Source organism: Taeniopygia guttata, chromosome 4 (genome assembly GCF_048771995.1).
Source record: "Taeniopygia guttata chromosome 4, bTaeGut7.mat, whole genome shotgun sequence".
Lineage (NCBI taxonomy): Eukaryota > Metazoa > Chordata > Aves > Passeriformes > Estrildidae > Taeniopygia > Taeniopygia guttata.
The window spans coordinates 12,437,560-12,458,260 of record NC_133028.1 but is presented as its reverse complement, the minus strand read 5'-3'; the positions used below and the strand labels follow the sequence as shown (position 1 = coordinate 12,458,260).

Sequence of the window (20,701 nt, the reverse complement as noted above, 5' to 3'; positions counted from 1 at the left end):
GAGTGATCTCCAAATGAAACTCCACTCATTTTGATCTCACACTCCCAGTGAGACTTTAGGCCTTGGTATGTCAAGCTGTTGCTTGGAGACAGTGGCAGAAAGCCAGAATGTAGAAACTCAGCTCATACAGGACCAGAAGCTTTATCAAATCCTGAATATCCCCGTGATACTGCATACAACACAAAACTGGATCATAACTTTATAACCAGAGTTTGGAAAATTCTTAAATTTGTACCTTTGTACCACAAGGATGTTTCTTTTGCAAGCTTCCTCGCTACAAAGTAATTCTCTCCACGCAGTTTTGGTTTCTATTTTCCTTTCTTTCATAGCAACCCCATTCTCTGAAGGATGCCAGCTGTCTGGGCTTGCCCTTCCTACTTGAGGGCAGATGGAGCCACCAGTGAACCTGGGACTTCATGGCTCTGCTTCCAATCAGCAGTGATGGTCATACACTAATAACCAATCTCCAGCAACATGCCCTCATGTGATTTCATTTATTTATTCCATTAAGCCTTTAAGTCTCATTGAGCAATTATACCCTCTAAATGAAATTATTCTGAGCACAGGGTTGCTTACTGACCTCTCACCTTCCAAACTGCCTTCCTCTGTAATTCATATTAAACCAGAATTGTCTATATCTTTATAGGATCTATAATAATATAGTGATCTATAGTATATTCATGATGATTTATGAGGTTTCAAATAATGACACTAAATCAATAGTCCTTTAACTGACAGAATTATGATTCAGGTCAAACCTTTCTCTTTTTAGATCTTCCTTTCAAGGAAATGCCTACACTGTATCTGGACACCAGCAAATATAAAATTCTAAAGCAGTCCTCATGAAAAACGAGTTCTAAAAATATGAATTGTGATAGACTTCAGAAATCACACCAGAGTTCATGGTATCAATAGGGTTCAATACAAGTAGCTATTGTGCACTCATCTCTGCATTTCATACTAATTCAGCATAGAACCAGATGACAGTTTCATAAATTAAGGGAAAAAATTCCTAAATATTTATTGTACTAGAAGCTGCAAGCAATGGATAAAAATGTATATATGATTACATGTATAAAAACAGGCTTAGTTATCTTTCTGAGGAAACCATCACCAATATCATATGCTTGTATATCATGAGTTATACCCCAACTTCTGAGAGTTAAAATCATCAAGTATTAAAAATGTGTTATATTTTGGTCAGATTTTCTCTCTCCTGGTTTCTGAACTGGCATGATGCAGTCAAGATGCCTTTCAACATTTCATGTGCAATCATAAAGGCTAGATACCTGCTTTAAAAAGCAAAATCAAAACGAAACAAGAAAAAAGTCTCAAAATCCCATTTCTCATTAGTATTAAATCCATGTTTTTCATTTCTTATTTTTGACCGGCATTTGCAAAGGGGTTAAAAGAATTCAGTCTTTTCCCCCTGAAATCAGCAGATGAGAATCAAGCAACAGGTATGGTTTGACTGCTCCTAGAAAGAATTCCTCTACACAGTGCTGCCACTGTGATCAGTGACCACTGGTCATCTTTAAGTTGCTCCTTTAATTTGCCTGAAGATGTTTTTTCTGGCTTTTGGAGCAGATGGTTAAGCTGCCAGGCACCTACAGGAACCAAATCCAATGGCAGTCAATGATGATGCCATAAGCATCTACTCAATTTTCTCTCTGCTGCTGAAGTGCCCCATGTGTGTCATCAGCCTCTGCAAGAGATCTCACTTCAGGTACCTAGGAGAGTGGCATGAAAGAATACAGCAAGAGCATGGACACAATGGGTGAAAAGATAAAAGGAAGGAATTGCCATAGAAGTTGAAAGGAATGGAGAATCCTTGTTAGGAATAATTTAGAACAACTAGAAACAGGAAATAATGGAGAAAAAAAAAATTATAGGATCATTGATAATCTCCAATGCATGAACGCTTAGGAGATTAAGAAACAAGACAGGTAAAAGTGTTAGAAGACAAGCAACTAAATTTAAAGATTTATTTCAACTCTGCTAAGGATTATTGTCAATGTGAAGTACTGTTACAGAAAGGTTAACGTCATACTATGGAATGAAGCTCTTGAAGAAACACATTTCTGGAAAGAAGGAAGACAGTGGGTGCAGGAAGCACTGGTAAAATTTGAACACCTCAGTTTCAATAAGGCTATTTCTAGATTAAAATGCTGGAAATATCCTGACTCCAAGAAGCAAACATAAGACACCTCCATGCTCTGAGGAGCAACTCATTGCAGGAGGAGGAAAACGTGCAAAATTCACTTTTTTCTATTTAAAACAGCTAAAGAGCACCATATGGCCAGTCTGTCTCTTAGCATGAAAGCATTTGTTCACTTGAAATACGACTGAAGCAGAAGACAAGGCAAGCCAAGTAAAATTAAATGTGAACTCCATTTGTAGGTGAAAGACAATCACATATAATTGCATAGTTTTCAGTGATTTACAACTAATAGCACTACAAAAGTATTTTCTGATAAAGACAGCTTCTACAACAAATTACCTTTAATCTCCTACAGCAGTTATTTTGCAGCTTTTAATGAGCCTGTGTGAGGCTGTGCTGTAAACAGCAGAAAAAACAACATGAGACTGTTTCAAAGTCTGTTCCTGAGAGGCCCTGGTATAAAAATTTTACAGATAGAAAAGCAGAAGATTCGATGTTACTACCTCTTATGTCTGAAATGCTTACTATTCAGCCTCATTAATCATTATATGCTGCCATTTCAATAACAACATTAAAGATAATTAGCACCATGAGATGTGACGTATATTCATTCTTCTCTACACAGCTGATCTGGTAAAGGTTATATTGTCACCTCTTCTGTACTGGTTACTGAACCCTCTACCCTCAAAGGCACCATTTCAGTGGCTGAACTTAGATTGGTCCTAAAGTTGGATGTGCTCTCTCTCTCCAGGAGACAGCTAAGAATAACTGACTAATTATAAAAATTCATACCTGCTTCACTGAGTGCAATGAAAGGGAAAATGAAAAGGAAAAAAAAAAAAAAAGAAAAAAAGGAAGAATAACAGTTTAGCAAAAATAAAATGGGAAGTTAAAAAAATTTCTTTATCTTTGCTCCTTATAAGCATTTACAGGTCAAATGAAGCCTTTTTTCACTAAATACTGTGCTGTAGGTGAGTCCCACTGAATACGCAGACTGTGACACAATGGCTTTTCTATGGTTGTGTGTTAGGATGCCCAAACATACAATGGGCAACACAGGGGTCAGTGCTTCATCCTTCAAAAGAAGTCCACACTTGTCCCAGGTAGGGCACCCATGGCTGGGCCAGGGGAATATCTCAGAAGGTTCATCTCGTCTTGTAAAATTTGTCTATCTCTACACAGCCTCTTGGCTGATTACTCAGGAGTTCATTGGGATTTGCCCATTTACAGTTTTAGAATTTTGACAGTCAGGTTTTTACTTCAGCCACAATCCAAAATGCCCTGGAAGCCTGAGAGATTCACTGACTTCTGTTTTGAGCCAAGATTGCAAAACAGCACCTCTCAGAGAGTGGGACCATTCTAACATCAAAATGCACATACTCCCAAAAACTCAGCATGGGCACTATCAGGTTCCCACTCTTTAAAGGTCATTTGGGCACAAACTTCCTACCAACAAGAGAAATGTAAGAAAACTTACCATACCACATTTCTGAAGGGTTATTCCAAATTCAGAAGACACTGACATATTCGACATATCTTCAGGCTATAGAGGAAGGGGAAAAATCTATATAGTGTATGAAAACACAATTCACAAACTTCAGCACCAAGTTAAATTATATAAATAAATAAATAAATTTAAAAAATTTAGAGGTACCAATCGCCTTCAAATTTAGGAGTTTTATTATACCAACAGTTTTAATCTTTTTTCTAGTCCAAATGTGCAAAAACTACTTATTCCCACAAGCAATTATTAGAATCTTAATTGATATATTCATCTTTTGACTATCACGATTCACATAAAAAAGCACACTATGCATGAAAGTTCATCAGACTATACAGATTCTTTTCATTACTGTCTATCAGAATTAACACATCATTTACACAGCTGTACCTGTCACAGGAATTCTTTGCAAGTCCCAAAACTAGCTGGTGCTGCTGAAGTCATGTCAAATGAAGACGACCATCTGAGGCAGAACTAGAAATCTACTAACTGGATAGTAAATTCCCAACATTTAGTTTTTACAGAATTGCTACAACCCTTATGAATACTGAAACTGGCAAACCATGTTTTACTGACCGGCAGGTGGCTGGTGTCAGACTCCCGTTTGAACAGCACCTTCTTCGTCCAAGCGGGAATCAGGGCAAACAGCGAATGGCTCCACTGGCTGTCCGAGGCTGCAGAGGTCAGGAGCTGGTGAGGGGCTTTGCTTGCCTGAATGACCACAGGTAAGGGCACTGCTGAAAACCAAGGCAACATTCAGTATTACAGCTAAGGCTGGGCCCTGTATGGCAGCCACTTGCTGCAGAGTGCAGCCAGCACCAGTGCTCTGTGCGCAGACAGAGCCAGACACTCTCTCTTGAGGCACTCAAAATCATGACAAGCAAGAGAGACTGAGGCCAGCAGGAAACAGAGATGGGATTTGTCCTACAAAACCCAGCAAGAATCAGAACAAAACTGTTTCCTCCCTGAGAAATTGCCATATACCCCACAGAAAACTTGCCATTTAAATATAAAGCATTTAATGCATGAATTAAAAGGTTTAAGCTATAAGTCAACTGTTAATATTTTCAACATAAAGAAACTTTCAGCAAAGCATAGAGAATTCAAACAATCCACAGTGTGAGGGGAAGCAGTGCTAAAGGTGTTCTGCTTCAAAATTGCAGCCTTACAATTAAGCATTGACCTTGTCAATATATATTCAGAACTGAAGTACTTTTCAGTTGAGGATGGATCTCAGTTACATTTCAGCTGAAGTGCCATCAAATCAAATGCTCATAAATTTAGTAATAAGCAATATAAATGCTAGCTTATACTCTGAAATTTTTATGAAAGATTAGTCAGTGATATTACACAAAGTAACAGGTATAGTTTTGAAATCATATCACTTTGATCTAGGAAAGTAAAAGCACTTAAGACATTAATAAAAGAAGCTTATACTAAAAATAAATAATTTAATATGTTAAATTGCCAAAAGGTAAAGCTGCTGAATTAAGAGAAATATGTTATGAAAATTTAAAACGATAGCTGGTTGTCTATGTTCAAAGTAGATTTTTTTTGGTTTTCGCTTAATATTTTCCTCATTTATTACTTATTTTAAAAACAATTTTCAGCAATATACATTAAAATGAACAAAAACTCCCATTAAAAAGGCAAGTAATTTTTTGAAATTACTTTTCTATGAAACAGCTTATTACATATTAATAAAATATCAAAAGCTGAAGACACTAAAATCTCATTAATATGAGTAGCAGCAGTTTTTGAAAAGCCACTGCTTTGTAAAAAGAACAATACAAAGAAATACAATTAGCTGCAAATAGAAAAGCATGGACAGAGCATTCAGAACTGGACCCCTAAAAGGAGCCTTAAAGCATTAATGCTTTAAACATGAATTACTGAAAATAATTCTGTTAACATGCAATCCTGCTGCTTACAAAACCCAGGTGGACACGCACTTGGGGAGCTTTCCTGTCTTCTCATGTATATTTGGGAGGGAGTAGCATATACTTGACAAAATTGTGAATATATAGGCCAGGGAAAGTTGGTGTCTTTATTTTATGATCAGTTTTAATTCATTTCTCTAAGTTTTACTTAAGTATTTAAACCACTGTTAAACAATGTGACAGATTTGGACTAATTTAGGGGCCGTAAAAACAACATGGCAAACTCAGTGAGAACAGTAACATGTAGAATTACAACAAGCATCCACATATCTTTGGGGTTGGATTTTTTTCAAGACAGTCATGCATGGTTTATTTCAATTTCAAGATTAAGCAATGGTGCAAATCACTCAGAATGAAACCAGTGCTGAATTTTCAGTGCAATACAAACCTGCTAAATACCAATTTGAGCTCACCTAGCCGTGACACTCCCCAGCAGATCCAAATATACTGTATCTGACCTCCAACGGCTTTAAACCTGTTTCTGACTACTGAATCAAGCCTCTTTGCAGTTTTGTAGAAATATATTCACACACTGAAAAAGATTAAATTTATACATACTGTGTCTCTCATACATTAATGCAACTGTCATGCCATTCCTGTGAAAGTGTGACACCAATTCTCCTTTGTTTTCCTGACTACAGGAAATGCACTTTCCTTTACCAAAAACAGAAACCCTGAATGAGTTTCTCTGTAGGGCTTTGTAAGTCAGAAGTCAAAATGACAAAATGTATGAACTCTGTTGAGCAACTACTACCTTTAAAATGCTTCTTGTTTAGCAGATCATTTCCTTCTGAATTTGGGATGAGGGTGGTCAGCCAACAAGAAGCATGCAATTGCTTCATAGGGTATCTTTTGATCTTGTGTCCTGTGTAGTATAACATCTCCATGAGCACACCCAGCTGCACTCTACATGTGACAGGAAAGCCTGATACTCTCCCTCTAAAGAGTAAGTCCACAGTAACCAATTTAATTAACTGATCATGTTCCCTGACTCTGAATCAATCTCTGTATTACTAATTACACAGATGAGTCTGTTTTCAAGCCGTGCTCTGTCATCACTTACAATCCCAAGACAATGTTCCCAACTTCCAGCAGAAGTCTCCAGGCATGTTATTTGGCTGCTTTGTCATCAGTAGCTGAAGTACTTGAACTTTTTATGTTAAGCAACCTCAACACTGATGATGACAAGGATGTTTCTGCAAAACCACTTGTATATTCCCAGTGAAAAGTTTTGCTTAAACAGATTCAACCAATAAAATGCATGTCCATACAGCAACTTGCACCACTGCTTTTCTCCAGAATTTTTCTCATCCTTCCTAATAATTTTTAACATTATAGGCTGTTCTATAATACTCTGGATCCACTGCCAGTAAAGATGCACTTTTCTGTGGAATTTTTGTTTCTAGTATTAACTGTTGATTAAATAAAATAACTTTTTTTCTGATCCACACATATTTAACTGTTACTGGAACAGCTAATCTACAAGAACTGAACTGCATTTCCACATAAGTTGCTGCATACTCAACATCAGCCAACATACCTGTATTTATCAATTCACCTACTGTCTCTTTTCAGGTAAGTTCCTATTGTAGATGTAGGATTGTAGATGTCTGCTGGGTGCTTGAAAAGCTGGACTCTAAATATCTCAGAAAGGATGGTACAGGCATAATACATTCTGTCTTTTTCATATATATTCCAGATCTCTGTTCTGAAAGATTGTTTTTTTTTTTTAACAAATAGATTCATCAGACTTTGGAAAATACTTGACTGCTGAGACCTTTCACTTTGGCTTTCTTTTGGATGCTGCTCAGAAGAGCAATTTGTGTCCATGGTGCCATCAACAGCGCCCCTTCAGAGATGCATCCCAGTTCTAACAATGACTCTGAGGTCTCCTTGTTCCTTCCACTCTTTTCTTCCTACAGCTTCAATCTTTACAATTTTTCTAGCTGTTTTCAGAAAAGCCATTATCAGGATGCAAAGTCATAATTTTCATTGGTTTCTAAATGGCAACGATTCCCACCCCTTTTTGAAAGAAAATCTCTGCAATGCAGGGGAACAGTTTCAGCTTTCCACACAGCCCAGGCAGCCCTCTCAGCTGGGCTTGCCAGGCTGCCACCAGGCACTCCCTGACTACAGCGCCTCAGGCCAAAACATTTCCCAGCCAGCAAACTACCAGAGCGTGGGGCTTCATCTGGGGCTTTCCTGTAAACATCTCCAAAGATGCCAAATCAAACAGTTCATCAAAGAAAGACAGCAATTTCACTTTCTTTGGAGATGTGAGAGAATATCACAATCTTTAAGAAAAATTTTGTTTCTTTTTTTTTTTTTTAATTAAAAATTCCCCTGTTTTACAAGGCATTATCAAGCTGTTAAAATATTTTATCTTACTTTTAATTAGCACATTAATAAAATGTTTTCCCATTATTTAATTCTTCATAAACCCAGTATAAACAGATACATCAGAACCCTGTCTTAAACTGCATATTCCTAGATAATTACCAGTGCTGGTAGGTAGATCTTGTGTTGAATTTCAAAATGGAAACACAGAATAAATATTAACATATCTGCAACAGCTGGAATATTGGTGTAACATTTTACCTCTCACATTCCTGTAGTATGCACAGTTGATCAGAGCAGTCTGCTACTAAATGTTCAATTTTCTTTGCTGTTCTCTCTAGGCTGTTACTTGCCACTCCAGCTTTGTGCACTACTGCCTTGGGTGGTGACACATTGCTCTTCTGCCACACTCAAAGCATGGGCAATATGCTTAGGAAGGAGAGCTCCCCAATGTGGTGGCAGTGGATCTGGGTTCATACAGGCTGGGGGTAGAAGGATGGGTATTCTAAGAAATGAAATAAATTGTCCCCTGATTGTGGTCAGCATAGTTTCCTTCACTTTGAAATTAGTTCTGTGTAAGGAGATGGACCTGGCACAGCACAAGCCTTGACCACTGGACTCAGGGGGCTGAGTCCTGAACATGTCAGTGGCATCGACCACTCACCATTAGAACAGCGCATAGACTATCACGACAGAAGTTAAGCTGAAGGTTACTCTTGGCTACAGCAATTAAATAGGATAAGAGAAAATTAAAATCATCTTACAATAGGTTCACATCAAAAACTCCCGTATGTCCGTAAGGCTCCTATACCTTTACAGCCCATTCTAAGCAGTAGAATACCAAATTACAGTAGGAAAGCAAAGACACTGACAAGTTTGTGAAATTTCAAGTTCAGAATTAAAAATGAGGGAAAAAACACCCCAATTTAACTAAGATATTAATTCTAATTTATTACTCTCAAGGGCTGACTATTTCAATTCAGATTCCAGAGTCTCACTTGCTTACCAACCACAAATTTATCAGCAAAGCTTTGAACAATTTTGCTTTATTTCAGTGGGTAAGACGGGAGCTAAATATACTCGCTTGCTATATTCTTATTGCTGTTGTTCTAAATTACTCCCTGTCTTGAAAACCATCCAGGATACAAGATCCAATTTGAAGTCCTTTCAATTACACACAACAATGAACAGGCAAAGGTAGCTATTTACGGTACTCAGTTTTGAATGCTGCCATTAGCTTTTCTTGTTACAATGTCAAAGAAACTACGGGCATCAACAAGAAAAAACAAATCTACTTTCCAGGTCTGTTTTGAATAAATCAGAGCAGACTCAAATATAGCTCTCAAAAATCCACTGTGTTCCTCAGTCACAGGAATATTCTGGGGTTGTCTTTTCTCATCTTATGCAGAAACAACTCGAAAAAGCTTCCAACAGAAACACTGAGATCAGTGTGCTGTCACAAACCATTTCACACTTCAGCAAGCTGCCAGTCTCAATGACAAAGGTTTTACGCATGTCTCTGCTTTCATCAAGAACTTTTTCAGAAAAAAATAAAGAATGTAGTACTCTGCTTAGGCAAATCACTAAAACCTTAAGTTTTAATTATGTTAAAAATTGATATTTACTAGAATGGGAGAGTTTTCAGTTACAAAATCAAGCACATAATTCACTGCTTGTAGCACTCATTTAACACATATATTTACCTACTAACAAAATGCCAGAATTTCACAGAATTACAATAATTGACTTTGGAAATAACCCTTAAGATTAAGCCCAATTGCAAACCTAGTACTGTGAAGTTCACCACTAAGCTATGTCTCAAAACACAAATCTTCTAAGTATCTCCAGGGATGGCACAGCGACTCAACCACTTCCCTGGGCAGCCTTTTCCAATGCTTGGTAACCCTTCCCATGAAGACAGTTCTCCTAATATCCAAACTAAATCTCCTCTGGAATAACCTGAGGCCATTTTGTCTCATCCTGCCACCTGCTACCTGAGAGAAAGAGTCTGAACCCCACTTCACTATAACCTCCTTTCAGGCAGTATAGAAAGTGAGAAGGTCATGCCTGAGGCTCCTCTCCAGGTTAATCAACCTCAGCTTCCTCAGCTCCTCCTCTTAAAACTCATTTTCACTAACTTTGCTGCCTTCCTCTGGACACACCCCAGCATCTCAATGTCCTTCTTGTTGTGAGGGGCAGACTGACAACAAGATTTGAGGTGCAGCCTCCCCAGTATCCAGTTCAAAGGGACACCACTTCCCTCGTCCTGCTGGCCATCTATTAAAATGATACTTCATATCAAAATCCTCAACTTGTTCTTTAGGGCCAGAAGGTTTCTCTTAAGTACAAAACCACACTCATTTCCTCTCTTGGTGGATGGTACATGAATAATTTGCAACCCATCACAAAGTAGGCTGCGCACAGAAAAGATGATATTGAATAAATACTGGAAAAAAACAAGCTCAGCAAATCTGAATTACTTGCTTTCATATTTAAATTAATAAACACATTTGTGAATTAGCCACAGTACAGGGCAAAGAAATTAGAGGTATCTCACTTGATAACTGCTTCAAAGCATGTAATTTCTAGGCAAATGCATGTCATGAAATATTCTCTTGGGGAACCATAGTGATGGAGAGGTTTATTTAACACACTGTGTTGCCCTGTTAATGTGCTATATGAGGACATCCTAACCTTTCAGGATATACTCATCTCTACCACACTCAGGTGAAGCAGAACACTATTTACAATACATACGTAGAAATTAAAGACCAGAGACTCAGAGAAACAAGAGTGATTTTCTCAAATTTACATCAAGAGTCTGTGGCAGTCAGCCCCCAGATGCAGCTACACCAAGCTCAAAGTGACTTCTCTAAGTTTCAATGAGATTAGGCAATACCTCTGGAGACATTCACCATACCTGATATCACTGATAAGAATACTTGGTATCTGCTGTGAAGAGTTACCAGCATCCCAGCAGTAGATCCTCCAGACCCACTGTATCTATCAGTCTTTAACCCACTGCATCCAGCAGTCTTTAACAATCAGTCTTAGGTCCAGGATGAAGCGGTCCAGCCATTGCAGTGCCAGAGGTCCATAAAAACAGCTTCAAGAATAGGTATTGCAACACTGCTGGTAAATGCACAGGGGTTAAGCTAGCTTCTGAAAATTAACATCTTGATCAGCTTTTAGTCTAGGTTTTTCACAAACCTGGGAACTCTGGACATCACAGGGTGCTCCCCTACACCATTATGTTTAATACTGAAAAAGGGCTCCTCCTGAAAATGATTCAAAGCAGGATATGAATTGAGGCCTTCTCAGAAGGGCTTCATTCTAGATGAGCTGCTTAGGGAACCTAGAGCACCCTTGTTCCTAATTTCTGCGCAAACACTCTCCCGTAGCTCCTGTAGAGTCCCACTGATGTCAGGAGGCCACCAGGGCACAATTCCACGGCCCTGCTCATCTTCATGCACATGTCCTGTGTGTCCTGGTACACCCAAAATGATGAAAAGAGGGAGGAAACAGTTGCATACCTGCCATTCCTAGGCATCCCATCTCCTTCTGAAGCCACAGATCATCTTCAAAAACCTGGAAGAGAGCAATTATAAAAAAAAACTCTTTTCATAAATATCTATTATTGAACTTTTAAGCTAAATTTATGCTTCAATTACACAATTACACAGAACCCTATCCTACAAAGCCTCAAATTTCTCAAAAATTAACTACCAGAAGAGACATAACTTGATTATTGAGGTGTCCCACAGCTTGTTAAGCAGAATGAGGCTCTGCTGCTCAGCATGCATGTGCACACTTTGGGGTTCAAACTGTACTTACACTTCATATTATGGGGATGAGTCCCTGCACAATAGTGGAGCTGGGCTGGCTATTAGTTTGCTTCCATTAAATAATCTTTCTTTGCCATTTTCATAGTCATATTTGAGGTCACGGGAAAGTCACTAGGAGGCAGCAGGAACACGTCCACATTAGATGATTGAGTCCACTGACATTACACTCATTTTTCTTCCAAAGAACTACACAGACACTTTCAAAGGGACAACATGCTAAAATTGCAGCTTGCAAGGCAATCTGTGACAGCCTCCTGCCTGTGCCTGGACCACAAAGACTGCTACAGAAATCACAGCTCAAAACATCAGTAGAAGAAACCAGTGTTTTTAAGGAGTTTTATTGCCCAGTGTTTTGATCAAGATGTAGTAGTTGTACAAGCAAGTTCTTGTTTATGAAAGATTCTTCCTTGCAGGAGCTAATAGAGAGGTAGGAATGTGGGCTAATTATCAGGGATCTAACTCTGCCTGATGACATCAGCTGCATTTGCTGTTTCTGTTTGCTACCAAGCACTGCATGTGAGTAATGTTAAGTACTGACTTACGTCAACACCACTGTTACAGTACAGCATGTTACAGGCAATTTTCTTTGCCTGCTCAGGGAAGCCATCACTGATTATTGCTAGAGCTGTAACTTTATTACCCTTAAATGAAAATATTTCTCACTTCAGTCAGGGTACTTTCCCTCAACATAACAGAAAATGCAAGATATCTCCCAAATTCAGATGCATCAGAAGACCTGGGGTTTAAGAAGCCTCTGGAAAACATGTCCATACAGGATTAAAAGTAACTCTTTGAGAGAAAGAAGGGACTCAGAAACAAACATTAGCACGTAATGCAGCAAACTCTGAGCAGTTCTGGGATACAGCTCTGGGAGATCCCAGGCACTGAGCTCTCCACTAGAGGCTATTTCCAAATTCCTTGTTGTACAGCTCTTCCTAGTCTCCAGAACTCTTGTACACAAGCTGAGGTATGGTAAAGTTCTTTAATTCCATTATTAATTCATTGTCATTGGTTAAACAATCTGTATGACCACAAACAATCAAGCACCTCAAGAACACAGAAAGAACAGGAAACTTCAGCAGCAAGCTGAAACAAAAATTGTCTGGTGGATAACTCAGACACAATTACTATTTTTAAAATTATTGTTATACATAGAATGAGTCCCTTCTGAGCTAGAGGGACCCTTGCAGATCATTGCACCCTAGCCTTGAATGAATGGCCCATGACGGGGATCAAAACTGCTGTTTGTGTGCCCTTCCATCTATGCATATGGATATGCAGCAACAGAAATCACATTAAATGGGTACCAATCTCTACCAGGCATTTCTAGAGCAGTGCAGGGCCCTATCTACATCAAGGAAATGTGTACCAGCCCACTAACAGTTTAGAACACTGATGAAAATGTAGACCACCAATATGGTCTTTTATGTTAAATGCAATCTTGCTTATAAATATAAATCCCAAATATCACTGTTATGCATTAAATCAGCATATATATGAATTTCAGTGTTGGATGTCAACAGCTGCATTGTGAGCCTGCAAACAAACGTTGACCATGGTTTAAACATGTATAAACACATGCTAAAAATGTGGCTTTCCAGCTAGCAAGCTTTATTTCCTACTTTCTAGGAAATCCGTACACAACTGGCTCCTGATTTCCACAGGCTCTGGGCTTTTATTCCTGTGTGGTTTTACAAAATATAGACTGAATATTCCGTAGAAGTCTTCCACTCTGCTGCAGAGTGCATCCACAATACCAGAGGGCATTGCAACATGCTCCAAATCAGCAAGCAGTGGCAATTCCATGGACCTACACTCACATCATGCTTCAAAAGTAATTAATTTAATGCGATATTGTCAGGAAACTTCACAATTTTTACATTAAATTTATTCTTCTGGTAAAGTAAGTTGGTGTGCTGTTTGTTGGTTTTGCGGGGGACTCCTGGATTTGAAGGGTTTTGTTTGGTTTCTTTCCTGCAATACTATTTCCTGTTTATTAGTCTTTCTGTAACCCTATCAACAAACTACATTTGTGACTCACTCTAATGCCCACTGCACAGTAAGGTATGGGCAAAAGATAACTCTGTCAACACATTTTGAGATGGCTTGACAGACACAAACCTAGATAAGGTGAAAGAATGAACATAATAGCTCTATCCCAAAAGCTACTGTACTCCTCAATGGAGACTGACAACACTGAGCAGAGGTGCTGTGACTAGATAAACACCAAGGGCCTCTGCACAAAAGCACAGCGAAGCACAAACACAGCATCATTAGGGCTGAAGATCATCTAGTCCTATCTTTTGCCAAAACAGGGTCACCTAGAGCAGGTGACAAGAACACATCCAGGTGGGTTTGGAATGTCTCCAAAGAGGGAGACTCCAAGACCTCTCTGGGCAGTTGTGCTAGTGCTCTGCCACCACCAGTGAAAATAAGTTCTTCGTGTTAAGGTGAAATTTGTTGTGCTTTACTTTATGGCCATTGCTCCTTGTCTTGTCCCCGGCTACCACTGAAAAGGGTCTGGCACCATCCTCTTGCCAACCACCTTGGAGATATTCATACATATTGATGAGATCGCCTCTCAAATCTTCGTTTCTATAGACTGAACAGGCTCAGCTCCCGCAATCTCTTCTCGTAAGAGAGATGCCCACACCCCTCATCACTTTCGTGGCCCTCTACTGGACCCTCTCCACTCTACTGAAGACCTTGTCCAGAACCTGCCGGCTGCCTCCCCAGGCCGGCGCCCGGCGGCTCTCCGCTGCCCGGCGGGCCCCGCTCCGAGCACGGCGGCCGCGGGGGCTGCCGCACCGTGCCGCGGGCCTGCCCTGAGCCCGCCTCCGACCGCACTCCGCGGGCACGGCCTTACCCCAGCCGCCGTCCCGGTGCCCGCTGCCAGGGGCTGAGCGGGCGCGGAGGGGCCGCCGGGGAGCAGCGCCAGCAGCAGCCCGGCCAGCGGCCACCGCATGGCGCCAGGCGGACCCTCCGTGGGGGCGGACGGCGCCGTGGAGATTTTTCCAGGCGTTGCCCCGAACCAGGCCCGGCCTCAGCCGCCGCATCCAGCCGCCATCGGTCTCCTCCCACCGCGGCGAGGGCGGGGGTAGAGGGGCCCCGAGCAGCGGGACCTCCCCTCATGCCCTGCCCTCTCCTCGCCGCGGGCCGGGTCCCGTGCGATGGCGGCGGCCGCGGGCTGTCTGCGGGCCGTAGGGCTGCAGTTCTGGGCGGACTCGCTGCAGGCTCTGCCCGCCCTGCTGGCTCCCACCGCGCTGCTGGGGCTGCTGCTGGGCGCCGCCGCCGCCGCCCTGCTCTGCCGCTGCGCGCTCGGGCCGCGCCGGGGCGGAGAGGTACGCGGGGCCGGCGGGGAGGGAGGCGCGGGACAGCTCGGGGCAGCTCGGGGCAGCGGCAGTGCTTGGCGGAGGTTTGAAGGCGGAGGGCCCGGGAGGTGTCCCTGCCGGCTTGGCTCGCCCCGCTGCACAGGACAGCCTGGGCTGCGCTCGGGGCGAGCGGCGCGGCGGGCGCGCTCTGCAGCGAGGGTAGGTGGGGAGCCCCGTAATGCCTGCCACACCTCTGCTGGAAAGGATTTCACTGCTTCTCTTAGTAGTTGCTGAAAGAAATGGACGAACTCTAAAAGGAGGCCGGTAAAAGTGTTTGCGTGTTCTGAGTGTTGCCCCCCTGGCCTGTATCTCTACCATATGTGACCTGCAAGTTGCTTCTCGCAACCACCGCTTCGTGTAAGAGGCAGTGTTGTTTTTGGGGATAATGGAAGATGTGCCCGGTTCGCAGAAGCTTTGTGAGATAATTGAAAATAAACGCTGATTTCCACCCTAAACCAGTAATCTTATTTCCGAAGTGCTTTACAGACTTTTCCAAAGTTCATGTTACAACACAGCAGAGTATTAGTACTTGCCCACAGCATTAACTTAGCACTGAGGGTATGTACATGGACACCTAAAGAAGTAAAGTAGCCTGAGCACTGCTGACGGTTTGCTTGATGCCAAGCTAACAGGGTTTTCTAAAGTGTGTGATTTTGTTAATAACATACTTGTTCTCTTTTAAGTACTGTGGTTCATATCTCATTATTTCATAATGTTTGTTTGGACTCGTAGATTGCAGAGGCAGCATGCACCTACTGAACCAGGCAGACATCCATCTACAAGGCAGATATATTTTCTGAGAATTGTTATTGATTTATGCTTTATTCTCCCATCATGCTGGACTGACTGGATGTAGCAGTGGTTGGTGCTGGCACAGTGCGGGGATTTGGAGCCCTGCAGAGAGTTCTGCCAACCTGCAAGTGCGGGGTCTGGTCCAGCTTGGTTTTTCACCACACCTTTCCTCAGCTATAACAGCTCTGCTGTATGTGTGTATCTGCTAGTGCTGATCATCATTATAATTACATAGGAGACAAATTCTCTAGTTCCCAACTGCTTTTACATTGGAGGATTGAAGCTCTGTTTGAAGCCAGACATTAGCCTAGTAGTAAAGGCACCTAAAATGCTGGATCAATGCATCCTGTCCAAGTACAAGCCCTTCTGATTCAATTGCTCATTTTCCATGCCTTAATAGGTGTATCTTTATTGTACTGCCACTACCAACTCAAATGTAGTTGTGTGCAATTTTATCCTTTATGTCATATATGTCAATAGGGAATAGAAGCTGTCAGTTCTCCCTGGTCTGGATCTTCAGATGCATTTAGATGTTTAAATACTATTAAAATCAATGTTGCTGTCATGAAAGGGTTATTTATTTTGAAAGAAAAATAAGCTGCTTGCTGGTGCATACAGAGCACATTGCAGGGTGGGAAGGTTGTATCCTGTGTGTCTGATTTCCCCAGTTGAACAGGGAAACCCTTAGGCTGTTCCTCCCTCCCACCATCTGCCCCAGCAATGCTATGGAGCAAGCAGGTGCTGAACTGCACCTATTGCAACCTCCTGTACCCAAAGTAAAATCAGGGATAGCTTTCCTGAGTATGGTGGGTTTCATCCCAAGCAGCTAAATTATCCTTAGACTGGTAGCAGGGCAAGTACCGGGAGTCGGAAGCAGCTTTAAGCACCACAGTAAGACAACATATTTGTCGCTCAAATGATCACTATTTTATAGATCACAGCCTGAATCTGTGAGACTTGGATGCATGGAGGGTACATAAGTCCCCATTTGTTGATTTGTACATAGGATACACTGGGGTAGTTTTAAGAAGAGGTCTTTACCATGGTGAAAAATAAATTACAAGATTGCTGCAGGAGATTTGTAGCTGTTCTTTTCTTATAAGTATATTTTAGGAACCAGCATCTGCACTTCAGCACATCTAAGAGGCTAACCCAAAAATATAATCTGAATTATTGCACCATCTAAGATCCAGAGAGGTGACAGAGGCACATCATAGAGGATTAAGTGTGTTCCAAAGCTGGGCTGTTCTCTGTGTTCTGGGAAAATGGACTACTTTACGTACCAAATGGCCAAATAATTTAAGGGGAACCTTTCCATAAGAGAGTGATGTGCATAGTGGCTGCAGCTGTATCATTAGACTACATCAAAAAGTAGTCAGTGGATTGAAAACCTGAAATATAATTTAAAAAGTAGTCTATGTAGTGTGGCTGCTATCTTTTCCTTCAATGAAAAAATAATCCTTCCAATGCTGTGTTTGGAGGGAGGCACATTAGTGCTGTTTTCTGATCTCTATAGTGTGTAGGGAAGATCATGTGTAGCAGGAAGTAGAGGAGCAAAAATATTTGGCATTCTCTTTGTTGCTGATAATTATAGACAATTTTAGTTAACTTGCTGTAATTGAGATGTTTGAGCTCAGACCATGAGGTTGACTCCATAATCTGCAGTATGAAATTTTGATAGCAGATGGATTGATTTGACATGTTCACAGCCTCTTAAAACTCTTTTAGATTAAAATTCTACTTCTGGAATGACAAATTTAAAAGTTCATTAATTATAATTATTTTTTCTGAATATGTAAAATTTTCATTCATTTTCGGATTGGTTTTTTTGCAAAATTTTCAACTAATACTGGAATAATTTTCATGATGGAGACATGAATGTATCCAGGATACTGTGAAAGATGTTTCCAGTTTACCTGCATGATCTCAAGTGTTGCATTTTATGTTTTCTCTTGGAATTTCAGAAAGATGATTCTCAAAGACTTCTGGAAAGCTTCAGTGCTGATGAAAAAGAGCACACACTCATGAAAAGTAAAGCAGAACCCTATACATCAAAAGAGGAAATGGTGCTGGAGGTAAAGCTCTGTTCTTATAAGTGGATGTCCGTTTTGCTGCTTGTAGCAGTGAGCATGTTCAGGGCCTGCTCCAAATTGTCTTAATTTTGGTGGGTTTGGAGAGAGACTTTAAAAAGTGTTCAGAAAAAGTGTAAGATGGAGAGTGGGAGTTGGTTGCTGCTTATGAATGCAAACATTTCAAGCACATATTTCCCTTATGAATTCCATTTCTCCTGGGGAACCCTTTGGATATTTTAATCAAGATTCTGAGTTCTTTTGGACAGAGACTTTTTGCTTTCATCTCTGTGTTGTCCTTAGTTTCAAAAGGCTGATGGGATAAATTAGCAGTATTAATATAAGAAAAAGTTTGTAAGTACTGAAAGACCACTGTGGTGAGCTGGGATTCAAAGGCAATTAGAGTATTTGTGAAAAAAGGGTAGAAATATAAACTTAACAACCCACCCTCAATGAAAACATCAAATAACTTAAGTCTTTTTTTTCTTATAATTCCAAAAAAACTGGACAACCAGTCATACTGTGTAGTCATTAGATCACTATCTTTCACCCAAAGCTGATTTGACTGGTCTTGCTGAAGCCAAAGATTGTGATTTAAACTACTCATTTAAAAATGTGCAGTTTGGCTGACTCATTCAGCTCATACATGGATAAAATGTCAGTAATAACCAGCCAGTCTAGTGCTTAGCTTGTAACAAGAACTGATTTCAAGAAAATGTTATTGTTAACATTTAAACTGTTGGTTTAAGTCTTGACAGGTAATGAATCTTCATTTCACCTTTGTGATTAGGAGTTGTGACAGAATATGGTTGGTCATTTTGCTTGAGTTAAAGTAGAATATAACAAGTGAGCATGGATTAGGTTACTTTTTGAAGTGTAAATGTTGTGGGAGAGCTTACACAATTTTACATCTTTATGCTTATTACCAGTGTTTTTGAAATGGGATCACAGTCTTTTAAAGGTGATAATTCACATCTATATCCATTTCCATAACATGGCTCATTTATAAGACATTTAGAGGTAACATTATTTGAGGAGGCTTTCTCCCACCTATCTGTCTAACTACTGAAATTATATGTATTTTTTCCTACTAATTTGTTCTGATTTCCAGAGGCTTTTGCTGTTACTAGCATCAAACTGGCATTTTATGAAGAAGCATAGATGGAAAATGCTTTTAATTAGGTTAGAGCACTTCAAAAAAACAGGTATTTTCAATGAGACTTTTCACATTGCAAGAATATCATAATTACTGTATTAATAATAATTGTGTGTTACTTATGCCTGCTGAGAAGCAGGATATATTAGTTCTAGCCACTGAAATACAGTTTTCCAGTTGTGCACTGGCTGCTGTGCCTCCAGTCACTGCAGAGCAGTAGCTCTGTCCATTCCTGTCCCTGATGAGATACTGCAGTGCTCACCAGGAGCAACTTCATCAGTAAACTTTATCAACAAACCCAAAAAATGGAAAGAAATGAAATGGAGATGAAAAAGTGCAATGGTAGAAGTCCAGTGAATTACATCATTTGCTCTTCTCTTTCCATTTCTGTTTTTTAGACTCTATTAGTGCTTTTATATTTCCTAGAAGAAGCTGTATGAAAAACCATGTGTTTTGACAAATCAGAGTCTTTCATTTCATATGACAAAACCAAAAGAGATAAAATAGGAAATCCTAGTGCTTGGATTTACACATTTTATCTGCTATTTGTAGCCAAACTTTTATTAAGCCATACCTAACCTCTCAAAACAAATGATGATCCCATTGTTCCAATGTCTAGAAAAACGCAGTAGCAGAAAGTCAGATTATGTGATACAGAAAATGGTGTGAAAATAATTAAATAACTATTAAATGTTCTTTGGAAAAACATTGTTATTTTCCCTAGATTTTGGGTAAGAGTTGTATTATAAAAGTTTTGCTTATTTTCTCCTATAGAATTAAAAATATTTTGTAACAGTAGTAATGACAAGAGTTCCCTTTTCAAGTTTTCCTACTTGGAATGAGCCTTACGAGAAGACTTCTTGCACCAAAGCAGGGACAATCAATAAACAGTTATCAATAGGAACGTTTAAGTTGTTTAAAAAAAAAAAGAGCACACAATACTTAAAGTGAGTAATTACCAGATCTGCTGCTGTTCTCAAATGGTTTTCTGTTCTTTTCCATACAGGAAAGTGAGTCTCCTCTGAACAGTAACATTGCAGCATTTGCATTAAAGGCAAAAGTGATCTATCCCATCAACCAGAAATTTAGGGTAAGGTTTTAGATTCTACTTGTAAAAATTAATGACAATCATTCTGTGTCAGAGTAAATTGCAGAGTCAAGTAATGGAAGAAAATTTACCGCCAATCTGCTTAATAGGGATCTTTCTTTTTTTAATAGTCCATTGACCCAGGGATTACTCTGTAAGGTGTCAGCTGCTTTTAGCTCCCCTTAATTTTTGGAACCTGCAATGCTTTTCATGGTGTGCAGTCAATTTTCACTGTCTTTAAGAGAGCTTGTCTGCCCCTTAACATTAATGGAAGTTGGATCTGTCTAAGGAGCCATAAGAAAAACACCACAAGGATCTAAAAGAGAAAGCAAACACCAAGCAGGCTAACTACAACAGAAGAATGCTTTCCTGGGCAATGCAAAAGCCTGTCATGTATATGAAACACTTTTGCTGTGTATACTGCTTTTATATAACTTTTCCC

The 20,701-nt window shown here is 40.2% G+C and overlaps 2 protein-coding genes across 11 annotated transcripts in view; one reads left to right on the top strand and one right to left on the bottom strand.

The window, feature by feature from the left end:
• Window positions 1-14,781, bottom strand: part of EVC2 (EvC ciliary complex subunit 2) — a 62,987-nt gene extending 48,206 nt beyond the window's left edge. For 5 of the 6 annotated variants that reach the window (XM_072927993.1, XM_072927996.1, XM_072927994.1 and 2 more), the window contains exons 1-4: window positions 14,651-14,781; window positions 11,473-11,527; window positions 4,239-4,399; window positions 3,639-3,704 (exon numbers count right to left, since the gene is read on the bottom strand). In XM_072927993.1, the coding sequence (XP_072784094.1) occupies window positions 3,639-3,704; window positions 4,239-4,399; window positions 11,473-11,527; window positions 14,651-14,749 (381 nt within the window). In that variant the 5' untranslated portion in view covers window positions 14,750-14,781. The remainder of the gene's footprint in view (window positions 1-3,638; window positions 3,705-4,238; window positions 4,400-11,472; window positions 11,528-14,650) is intronic. The other variant, XM_072927995.1, reaches the window with a different exon arrangement.
• A 161-nt stretch (window positions 14,782-14,942) lies between these two features.
• Window positions 14,943-20,701, top strand: part of EVC (EvC ciliary complex subunit 1) — a 48,774-nt gene continuing 43,015 nt past the window's right edge. For all 5 annotated transcript variants that reach the window (XM_030270733.4, XM_041715661.2, XM_072927999.1 and 2 more), the window contains exons 1-3: window positions 14,943-15,125; window positions 17,912-18,022; window positions 20,179-20,262. In XM_030270733.4, coding sequence (XP_030126593.4) covers window positions 14,955-15,125; window positions 17,912-18,022; window positions 20,179-20,262 — 366 coding nt within the window. In that variant the 5' untranslated portion in view covers window positions 14,943-14,954. The remainder of the gene's footprint in view (window positions 15,126-17,911; window positions 18,023-20,178; window positions 20,263-20,701) is intronic.